At 34.3% G+C, this 12,007-nt stretch overlaps 3 protein-coding genes across 3 annotated transcripts in view; 1 reads left to right on the forward strand and 2 right to left on the reverse strand.

The window, feature by feature from the left end:
* The first annotated feature begins 388 nt into the window (after positions 1–388).
* Positions 389–7,573, forward strand: LOC100178154 (acid-sensing ion channel 5-like). The gene is made up of 12 exons (XM_009863216.3): positions 389–566; positions 802–1,074; positions 1,259–1,491; positions 1,748–3,641; positions 3,703–3,838; positions 4,308–4,517; positions 4,890–5,091; positions 5,148–5,337; positions 5,681–5,817; positions 5,880–5,987; positions 6,145–6,280; positions 6,671–7,573. Exons 4-12 carry the CDS (start codon positions 3,491–3,493, stop codon positions 6,874–6,876), a joined length of 1,476 nt encoding a protein of 491 aa, XP_009861518.1. The 5' UTR covers positions 389–566; positions 802–1,074; positions 1,259–1,491; positions 1,748–3,490; the 3' UTR covers positions 6,877–7,573.
* On the reverse strand, positions 7,256–11,459 carry LOC101242629 (urokinase-type plasminogen activator-like). The gene is made up of 8 exons (XM_004227127.2): positions 11,141–11,459; positions 10,930–11,086; positions 10,202–10,346; positions 9,926–9,987; positions 9,200–9,367; positions 8,726–8,868; positions 8,046–8,241; positions 7,256–7,665 (listed from the first exon to the last, which is right to left on the reverse strand). The coding sequence occupies exons 1-8, from the start codon at positions 11,416–11,418 to the stop codon at positions 7,360–7,362; spliced, it is 1,455 nt and encodes a 484-aa protein (XP_004227175.2). The 5' UTR covers positions 11,419–11,459; the 3' UTR covers positions 7,256–7,359.
* A 155-nt stretch (positions 11,460–11,614) lies between these two features.
* The window catches only part of LOC100186027, a 34,493-nt gene continuing 34,100 nt past the window's right edge, over positions 11,615–12,007 (reverse strand). The window contains exon 55 of the mRNA XM_026838666.1: positions 11,615–11,866. Coding sequence (XP_026694467.1) covers positions 11,840–11,866 — 27 coding nt within the window. The 3' untranslated portion in view covers positions 11,615–11,839. The remainder of the gene's footprint in view (positions 11,867–12,007) is intronic.

Consider the following 12,007-nt stretch of genomic DNA (forward strand, 5'->3'; position numbering starts at 1 on the left):
AATTTGTTACACAGCCATTGTCATTTACCCTTCCTTTTCATTAATAAATGTAACAAATACCTTAATTACCTACACACATAAATTATCATATGTTTTACAGTAAGTTTAATTTGGGTTGCGTGTATGTTTGATTTTAAAATATAATCAAACCCATTATGGACATTATGCGTATGAGACATGCCTGTATTTGGCTGTATATATAGGACTGTAGCTTTATTCTTAAAAGTTTATGACTATAACTAAGTATCAGTTAAACCAATCTATTGCAAAGTGGAATAAAAAATCTGACCCTTGTTATAATTCTTAGATTGCACATTCTGACATTTGAGCTGAGTTTGAGTAAACTTAGTTGACGTATACAACATTACGCTGCTTTGTCTAAATTTATAGGAAAATATGTGACAGAAGCAAGACATTTCTCATGAAAACAAAACCAGAAAGTAATGTCACAGAAATAAAGTTATTATGCAACAAGTCAGTTAATGTTGCTGTGTACATACTATAGAAAGTCAAAATGAATTATCGAACAATTTTCATTTTGTTTCTAGTTTTGGACTATAGCACAGGTAAAAGAAATCTTTTTTTATATTATTATACCAATCATATATTATTCAGAATAAACAAATTTGAATATAGTATTATAGTAATATTTTATCTGTATTTACAGTGATAGTAGGCATATTACAATGTAGTAGTAAAAGAGTAGTAACATTTTCTTAATTCTTTGCAACAGACGCAAATAGAAGCGCCAAATTATACTATTCTAAACTATACGCTAACATTTAACAAATATTCTTACAGCAATAATAAACACATTTAACAAAGAATGGGATGGGCTTTTATCTTCACACAAACCAAAGCTCTGCCTTACAATAAAGTATGGAATTTGCATACCTCATCTGCCATATACCGCTTCTGTGACTGCTACACAATCAGGCAGTATTGAATCATATACTTTCAATGCATCTGTAGCAGAAATATTGGAATCTATGTTCATTGTCTGTATAGAACGAACTGATCAAGCAAAGGGATGGCCGAAAGTTATGTTTCAGTTAAATTGGAGCGTTAAGATAGGTAAGAATTTGCTGTAACTTTTTTAAAAGGCAAAAAAACTGTGCTGACAGACTGGCAAGTGGATTCTCAAATTATTTATAAAAGTGTTAATAAGTAAATACTACATTTAATATGGTATAATTTGTTTTATAGGATTTTGCTTCTAACTTCCACAGCCTTCCTTGCGTTTATTGTCTGTTTACAGGTCAAGGTGGTATTAACTACAAGGGTTCTTACATAAATTTGTTTTTCACATCCGGTATCACGAAATACAACAAGGCAGGTTCTGCCCATTCATGCTCAGATGCAGGGGGAAAATTAGTGGATATTGCCGACAAGGAAATGTACGATGCTATTTATAACTACGTGGCTACTACTTTCAATTCCGGAACTCAGAGTTTTGTAACCGTTTGGACAGGAATGAATTATGACAGGCTGGTGAGATGAATATTTACAAGTATTGCAAATCCTAATGCTTTAATAACCTCAGTGGATAATTAAAAGTAGTTATAACAGTGTTTGATTTTAAACAAATGTTATTATACAATGCTGCGACTGATTATTTAGGCACTTTCTTTTTGACACCTAGTTGAAACAATAACAATCAAGTGCCTCAGACAATCACACCCACACCACAACGATATCACCATTGCGATGTAAATAATTTCACTAATTCTTTCGAAATTGACTTTAGACAGGAAAAGTAACACAAAGTAATGGGCAACCTGGCTATAACGGAAACTGGAAACATGGGACACCAAACGACCATTCTGGAAGAAATTCTATCATAATACATGTTGATACAACTGGTGCATCGTCTGGGGTAGGGTTTGTCAACACTGACGATGCTTTGAGTGCAGTACCACTATGTATGTACGATTAGCAAGTTACCACACCACGCATGCATGAGATGATGTATATTTTCACAACCAAATTTTACCATTTTTTATCATGCATTCATAAAGAAATAAGCAACATATAAAAAAGGTTTGTAAGTAGAAACCTGTGTTAAACATATTTGTATGCCCTCAAAAACTTAGAATTGTTGTATCATTACTTCCTTTTGTACAAAATACATATATAAGTTAAGTTTTTGTGTTATACTGTAGAAAGCCTTCCCTTATACTCATATAAAAATTATAGTCACTTATAGACTATAAGTCATAGTCATATGCAAGTATAGTCATATGAAAAACTTATAATAAATATACAAAAAAACATACTTTTTTCAAAAAATTCTTTCATCGCATACATATGATAAGACAATCTTAATAATATATGCAACATGTGATACAAACTCTTTTAACTATCTCTGTAGCCTATGCCTATGATTACAATTCTATAACTGTGACCCTGGAAAATACTTTGATTGTACAACAACATATAGTAGTGTTTCCTACTGGTATGTTACTGGAAAGTTATAAAACTCAAAAGTTTGCCCAGGTTATTATTGTAATAGATAATGTACGTTGAAATTGCACAGTTGGTATTTGGTAATACATTTTGATTTCTTTCATTCTACAACAGTAGCTGCTGGTTTAGTTTTTTAAGCATAAAATATTATGCGTGGTAATTGGTAAGCGTACAGGATGTATATGAAATGAAACACCTGTGTTATAATAACCGTCTGCCTGCCCTTGTCCTGCCACATGAAAATAAATAAGTTACATTTATTCATTCATTTAAGTAAGAATTCATCAGTTAATTCAATCTATTGCAATTTGGATTTGAAGGGTAATGTAGGCTAAGGGTGGTATGCAGAAATTTAAGTCTACTTTCTGCATACCACCCTTAGTTTTGAAATGTCACTCGGATGAACTTAAAATATAGTTTCTGGAATGGCATTCATTCAGCACAGGTGAAACAAATATTTCAAAAAAATGTATATTAATCACATATATTATGGTGAGTAAATCAAAGTTACCACATTTAAATATATTATAGTAATAGTTTAGCAGTATTTACAGTAATAAAACTAGAATATACAGATAGTGTTGGGTGCAAAAACGTGCAATGGTAAAAAATCAGTAGGCCTAACATTTTTTCAACCACTTGCAACAGAAGCAGATACAAGGGCCAAATTATACTCTTATAAACTATTTGCTTAATAAAGCTAATGTTCCTCATAGCTTTAATAAACACTATTAATGTGTGGCAATCACATCTCTGGAAAATAGTCATATGAAGAATTAATAATACTAATAAAAGAACATCTTAAGTTCGTGTCATGACAATTTTTATTAATTTGACTGATACATGGGACATATGTTTTCACTTTCACGCTGGCCAATTATTAGAATTCTAAAACTGAAAATTGATACCATTTGATCATATTACACCTTGCTACCTTTGAATTAAAAAGCTCTGACTGTATTAACGTTATGAGAAGTGTATCGTACATAGTTATCTTTGTTTGAGATACTTCAGTAAAAATAAAATGGCAGAAAAGGAAGACATAAAATCAGTTTCAGACAGTTTTTGTGGCCCTGAAAAATACTTTGCAAGTAAAACAACGTGTGGTGGAGTTTCATACTGGTGTGGTGGAATTCATAAAACTCAAAAGTTCGCTTGGGTTATTATTGTATTAGGTACTGTAAGATGAAATTGCACAATTGCTATTTTTTGACTCCTTCTGTATTACAACTACAGGATTAACTGCTGGATTGGCCTTTCAAGTTTTTCTGAGGATTTCTGCATATTTAAGCTATGCGGCAACCAGACAAACAACTGTTAAGTTTACATCCGAAATAGAATTTCCTGCAGTGACCATCTGTAACTTTAACAGGTCTGAATTGAGAAAGTAAAAATATAAAAACTGGGGTTCATAAAAAGAAATCAGGATAAATTGTTAAAAACCAAAACAAAAATTAAACCTTTTAATCTGCCGATCACGTATCATATCATATATTCGTTTTATTAATAATTTCTTAAAAAACGGTGTACTGTAAAACAGGCAACAAAAGTATAAACGCAAGTCTAAATATTCGGTTAACAATGAATGACAATCCCGCGTAGCTTATCCATAAATAAATAGACATTCGGATCTAAATATTCTTTCAACAGCTCATCTGGTATATAAAAAACAAAGTGTATTTGAAATACAGTATTTCCGATGTTTTGTCTCCCACTCGTTAAAGTTTTCCAAGAAAGACTAAGCTTTTCTTCTTAGATGAGCCGTTCAAAGATTATTTACATACTAGCAGAAATAACAGAATACTTCAAATTCTTCAATCTAATTTTAATAAACATTTCAGATATTTTGGTCTCATTTCTGCTCGAGAAGTATCTGCAGTCCATACACTGAACAGACTGACTTCACCACAAGTTTACAGTGATCTTGCTAACTCCTCAACCGGATTTGATTCCAGTCCACTGAGTTATTTTAATGATAGCTTTAGTGTGACATCATATTTGACACAAAAGGGATATCCTCTCGATTCGTCACCTATATTAATACATTGCATGTATGTATTCTTTTTGACTAATTATCATGACTTCTCATCCAGGTCCGTTATAATATCTTCAATTAAGCCATGAAGTATGTGAGCATTCTAATATGTCCAGAAGCACATCAGCACTGAAACTAAGCTGTCTGGGACTTACTCTGTTACAAGGCTTTTTACATAGCACACTTATATTTAATTAGGCCTATTCTTGTTTTTTTATTCCACAGGTAAGTTTCTTGACATTTTCTACTATTTAATGACCAATGTTTGTTCTACATACAGTTTGCACTTTGCACCAATGATGCCTTTGGTATTGAAAGTGTTTTGCCCCATGCAGAAACTGTGGTTATGCTTTTAAAATAGTGCCGAATCAGCATAATTATTTTACAGGTTCCAATCGAAACCATGTACAGCTGCAGATTTCACTCCTGTTATTACCAGAATGGGAAAATGTTACACTTTCAACAAAAGTAGGAGCATACAAAATGTTGCAGGTTCAGGTCAAGGGCTATTATTTATACTTATTGTTTTGCATTCATTATACACTGAAGAGCCTTTGCATGGAGAAATAGAGGCTGGAATAAGGTTCCAGGTAAAAACTGATTACATCCACTAAAAGATAAGATTTTTTATTAGCTTTTTTTTCAGCTACATTCAAAATTCGAACCACCAGAAGTTCATAAATATGGAGTGGGTATTCCAACTGGTATGAAAGCATTTTCTACAATTCAACGCACGGAAACCTCTTTGGTTGAATCACCTTGGGGAAAATGCAATCCCGGCACACAAAGAAATTTAAAATACTTCGACACCTACACATTATCATCATGTGTACAAGGTAGGTACAAATCAAATCAAAGAATTCAAACATTTTAAAACACAGAACAGGCAGATACAGATTCATATTTTAAATCAAACGTAACTTATTGGTTGTAATGTTCACTGATTAAAGATAGATTCATAAAATTCAAGGGTTGACGTGCCTACCTTGCCACCCTAGGTTTGTTGCCTATGACTTAGGTTACTATAAACAAATATTTTTCACTGCATGGTGCAAAAAATAACAATAAGTCTGCACAAAACAAACCATCTCTTTGATGGTACCTGAAACATATTATATATCTCAAACAAAAGCCTAATATTTTGACCTGTACATCATTCACATCAATGTCATTTTTTAGAATGCTTCACTGATCACTTAGTAGAAAGATGTGGTTGCCGAACATTTGAACAATATTGGGCAAGCGATGTACCTGAATGTTCCATTGAACAAATGCTAAATTGTTCAACAGCTTATGTTGCTGAAATGGAACGAACGGTTTGTATCTTGCATTCAGGAGGCGACCAAGTTAAAATTTTGAAAAAAAATATATTTTTTAGTTGACTCCTGATAGTTGTTCGTGCAATCTTCCTTGTAAGTTTACAACATATGGAGTGACAACATCTTATGCTACAGCACCTAATTTTCCAACTCGCAATGCAATACAGGTAAAACATTGGATTATTATTTAAAAACACAATATCTGTATATTGTATTTGTATATTGCAAGAAAAAATACAATATCTGTATATTGTATATTATCACACTAAGATGAATAAGTGATGTGGTTTGCATTATTTGAAGAACATCTTTTTATTTCTACAGACCCTTATACATAACAACGATGTAGCCTTTGTTGGTGACAATTTTGTTGGACTCGATATATCTTATGCGGTAATTGGATACACCAAAGTAGAACAATTCAAAGCCATCGATGAAAGCGCTTTACTCAGTGACATCGGTAGGAAGACTATACATTTAACTTTTTATTGAATAATAACTGTGGGGTAAGATGGGACAACTTTGGCATATATTATCAAAACTTCCTGATTGTGTTTAAACATTGAAGTCGCAAGTCGGTATGATACATTTTTATAATTCTTCGAATGTTCTTTGTTTACTACCAAATGAGAAAATAGGATAAAAAAGTGTACCATCTTCCCCAACCCTGCTTTATTATTTGTCCTATAATATTTAGAGTGTACATGCATGCCCCCCTGTCCCCTGAATGTTAAATTCAATAGAAATTTAAACAGTTTTAAGCTACACCAAACAAACTTGTACCTAGTCTCTTATTATGTAGTAATTTTTAACCAAATATCAAAAAATCATCAGCCATATTAATATGCAGGTGGTCAACTTGGACTATGGCTTGGAATGAGTTTTGTAACGTTGTTAGAATTATTTCAATACGTGATTATACGTTGCACTGCTTGGTTCAAAAAATTTAAACGAAAGAAGAAAACTTCCAAAATGAAGGAACAAAAACTCCAAGCAGTAAAGGCATGGCATATGGAAAATCCAAATAAAGCTCAACAAATTAATGGAATATCTTGAACTATGTAGATGTACAGTTGTACATAATAATTATCTTTCTCTATATATTGTCTATATAGAGCAAAACTATACTATGTGTTGTTTAAATATACTATGTTTGCATAAATAAAAGCCTATGCTACAAATTGCTTAGCTTTAATCAATGTGTATACTGCACACCTGCATAAACTTGTTTGCTAAGTCTCGTTTTGTTAATTAAATCAGCTTGTACTGGTAAAACCGCATAAAAAGGAAATATGACTTTCTTCACTTGCACACAAGACTGCAATCAGTGTAGCAAGTGAGAAAACAAACAAAATAGCTATTTAAACTTATTTCTGATATCAATACCGTAACATTCGAACAACAAAGTTAAGACTTTAAATGATTCAATACCAGCTGCACACAGGTTAGTTTTTACTTGAATATCATATGCAGTAGGAAACATCCATACGCAGTTAAAACGAAATAGGCCAATAAATTCTACACAAAAAAATAGATTACCTATGTCGTTATTGTTGCTATGGTGTCATCAATCCAGTCTCGATAGAATGACACCCTTGCATAAACAGACGGCATATTACGGTAAGAACCACAGTTTCCAGCGTTAAATATTCCATGTACTTCGTCATTATCCTTATGCAGGCCATTGGAACAATACAACGGACTCCCACTATCTGAACTGCAACCATCAACACCTAATGAACCAGCGCATAAATGACAAGATCGGATACGACCTGGGCAACGTCGATTATGGACGACAGGAACTCGAACTTCTTGTAGGACTGGTGGCGTTACATTTTGGTAAGCCTGTGAAGAAAGTAGAAATTGCGATACTTCGTGGTGAAAATTGGATTCTGTATCATACAAGCCAACCTATACGATTTTATTGGCTTAACAAGTTTTGGCACCAGAATAACAGAATCGTATAAACACCTTTCTATGGCTCTGGGGAATAAGGGGATACATCGACTATGAATTGGCGGTCGGTGGATAGGAATGTGTAATATGCTTATCGCAGACCTTTCAGCAATTGTAAACATATGCGCGGATAGGAATGTGTAATATAACATATGCGCGGCTATCGGAAAAGATGTCGGAAATCTAAACCGCTGAGAAAATGCACTAACTTTGGGAAAATGTACCGACGGGATTTAACCTGTCGGGAAATTACCGTTCAAGTGGCTAACCTTAATCCATCGCTGGTAGTCTGGAAATTGGTAGACCCCTACTCGTCCGCTTATACCCCAGCCGGTAAGGGTACATGATGTTGATCTTGTGTTTTCTCCTTGTTTTGGAAGTGACGCAAGCGCGACGTCACCGCTTGACAAATCAACAGCATCAGCTAACCGCAGTAGAGCAATGTCATTAAGATCTGGTTTCCTCCTATAAAAGGCGACATAACTAACTTCGTCGAGTTGGGTATTGAAAATTATAGAGTATATTGAAAAGCATGAATGAATGTAACTTGCTTTAACCTCGCGTGGCTGAAAACGACAGTCGTAATAAAGCGGGTGTTCTGCTTCATATACACCTCGTACCAGTTTACGAGTACCGATATATGTAACTCTGTGGGTAATTGTTTTTCGTTTTTTTTTGATATATATATCGTAGCCTATGGCTGACATTTTAGACAACCCATCAGTGACCACTGGATTGGAGCAATTGCCGTTAAGAGTCACACGCCCCTAATAGTAGTATTGTCTTTAAAAGCACCTAACTCATAATGGCTATATGGAGACGGGCCTTGAAGCCATTACATAAGGGTACATGTAGGCCCACTAACCAACTCTGCCACGACGCCAAACCGGACGTACAAGCACACTTGCTAAGTAGACTACAACTATCCAAGTATCTATATGTACTATACCTATTATTACAATAATGTGGATGACAAACGACCAAATCCACGGATCGAACTTGCCCATCGCCTTCAACCGATAATGAACTGAAATGTCTCCCAACAGCAACTTTCAAAATGTTTAAATCGACAGACTTGGATGCACAAAATCTCTACGGTAAAAAGTATGTCATTATTATTTGACAAACGCTCTGAGGTATAATAGCCTACATAAACTAGCAGTAACCATCCATAATAACCTTTTATACGGTAACTTAGTATTGGGTATAGGCTATACATGAATAAAGAAACTTTGACAGTCTAATTTTTAAAAATACATTTCCAGAAACTGACATTTTGTAAGCATATATTACGCCATATACGCAAGCGCTATCATTTGAAATGAAGCCACGTTAGTGGGCCATCCGACCAAACACAACGACTAACTTTTGGGTGACAACCCATTAAGACTAACGTACCAAAAATCTGGGTATCGTATTTTACCTCTAGCACACAATGTCGAGCAGTAAGCACCCAGCGTTCGTGAATAATCACCCCACCGCATGTTGGTGGGAAACCAGGTATTGGATCCCTCGTCCATTCACTCTTTGTATAATAAACGTAAGCATTGGATCGTCGGTATTTTGCACTCGCTGGCTGTCCGCCCACAATCTGTATTTGCCAATTAGTTAAAAGTATAATACTGTGGGATACGATGAAATAACGCGCTCGAATCCAAATCCCACATTTCCTGAACGTGTTTAAACAACTACCACACTATTTTAGAGTGTTCCAGATAAGTTTATACAACTGTCGCAGCCCATGTGTTCCATATCACCCCCTCCATGAGACCCATGTTCCCCCATCCTATTATACGTATAGCATTAGCAAATAAGGCACAATATGCGAAATACAATGCATATGTATATAGGCGTCAAATTAGGAGCTGAAAAGGCATTATTACCCATTTTGTTTTAGTATATTACTGTGGGAAAAGATGGGAAACTTTTAACACATAATATACCGCATTTCATCGTATTTCAATCAATTATAACAACGGTCTATCGCGAGAACATGGTCTATAATATTTTGAATGTTCTTTGTTTACTACCAAATAGGTCGAGAAAATAGAGTTAAAAGGTGTTCTATCTTCCCCCATTCTATTGTATTACTTGAAAATTGTTTTTTTTTTGTGTGTATGACATATACGTGTATAACATAATAAGTTACCTTAAAACGAATTAATATTGATTTTTGTTGTTCATCTTGTGTTTTTTCATCTTGATGCGAAGCTAAAATTAATATAGAATAAAAATAAAGTGTGAAGTCTAAGCCTTCAAATAATAATCTTCGAAAATGGTAAAATCTGTACTGTGAAATTAAACTTACTTTTAAAGAGAAAAAAAGAGAAAAAAAATTTAAAGAGAAAAAAAAAGAGAAAAAAAACATTGACTAATATTTACAGAAATACAAGAAGAAACTACATTCACACGCTTACAGACTTACGTAGCTGCTCATCACAACATGTCCAACACGAATCAGCGTGAGCAGAACAACAATCACATTCACGTGACATCCGATCAACCCTTGGTGTTATCCACCCCATTCTACCACTATGGCAACAGGCATGACGTAACGGATCATACGGCTTCTGGGAATATATTAAGGTATTTATATTACATTATATATAAAAAATACTATACTGTTAGGTACAATAGTATACTGCTAGGTGTAGGCGAAAGTTGGGATACCGTTATAGCATATAAACCCATGTTTCCCCATCAAGTTTTTAGCAATGAACAATTGATAGTGGCGGTGCTATACGGTTAATTAATTTGTAAATATGCGTTGTTTTCTGATAAACGGGACGAGAACAAAGGATGAAAACATGTCCCATATTTCCCCATCCTACTATAAAAACTGGTTTAAACCAATCTAATAGTGATTTCGTTGAAACGCGGTCGTTCCTGCAAAATGTATGTTTGTGTCATTTTATCAGCACCTTTGCGGTTTTTATAGAATTTTACTGTGAGCCAGCGGAAACCTAAGAATTTCTGAAAAAACTCAAAATAGTTCAAACAAATTAAAAAAGACCCAAAAGTAATAAATTCGTAATGAAAAAATTACATAAAAACTCTAATACTTTATTATTGCGGCACGATATAATATTGGTTGCCTTTTATTTAAAAAATGAAAAGCCTAATATCAAGTAGGTAGAACATGAATAAACCTACCCCGTCGTAACCTGCAGGGCAACAATCACGTTGCGTTGAAATATGGTGACGCTTTGTAACAAGAGTTCGTACCCGCTTACCACTTGTATGTAAGCATCCATTTTCCAACACACACTCTGAATCAAATCCAGACCAATGTCCATTAGATTGGCAACGCCTAAAAAAATGCGGTGAAAACTTGAACAAATACGTTAATTACATGACTGCTTACCTGCATACAGATCCGCGTAGTTTATACCCTTCTAAGCAGGTATAGGTACAAACAGACCCATACTCCCTATGCTTAGTACAAGCAACAGACTTCTCATTCTCAGGGATATGAATAGCTTTGCATGTCATAACTTCTGTATCCCTTTTATGTTGACGCATTCTACTAACGCGATGGACCAACCAACCGCTTACCACCACAAGTAAGACAACTAAAGCGTGGCGTAACCTAGCGTTGCGAAAACGACCAAAAAAGCTGAACACTTTTGGACAGTAACTCATTGCCGGTATTGAGTTTCACACAAATACTCCACAAAATACAAAATAGTTTCGTAAAATGACGATATGCAGCTTTTTTCAGCTCGTTAAGTTCTAATGACGTTAATAATTACTTTAAATCAGCTTTCTAAATCAGAAACGAGAGGCATTCATTTTCGACATGAATTACTTTGAATAAATCTGTCCACGAAAGAAAATGTCTTCGTGAGAATATTGGTTTATTTCATTCAGAATAAATTTCGACATTTTCAAAAAAACGTAGTGATATGAAAAACGATAACATCAGAAACTATCTTATTCGAACTCAAAGGTTTGAAAACGATTAATTAACGTAAATAAAACACGTTAGATATATGAAACAGTATTCGTTTTACACAACCATTTAGTATTAAATATTACAAGAGTTCAAGTAGAAGCTGCATTTTCATGCTATGCTGTGGATATTCCCGGTCTGCGAAAGATACAGTTAGAATTACTTTTTTTATTATAGATCGTAATAAAAAACAGTGGTAGGCTATACGCATAATGTCACCTACATTTGTTACTTCAAACACGCCTTTGCGCTTACTTATTTTTATAAAGTCTTCGTGTA

This window comes from Ciona intestinalis, unplaced genomic scaffold (genome assembly GCF_000224145.3).
Source record: "Ciona intestinalis unplaced genomic scaffold, KH HT000103.2, whole genome shotgun sequence".
Classification (NCBI taxonomy): domain Eukaryota; kingdom Metazoa; phylum Chordata; class Ascidiacea; order Phlebobranchia; family Cionidae; genus Ciona; species Ciona intestinalis.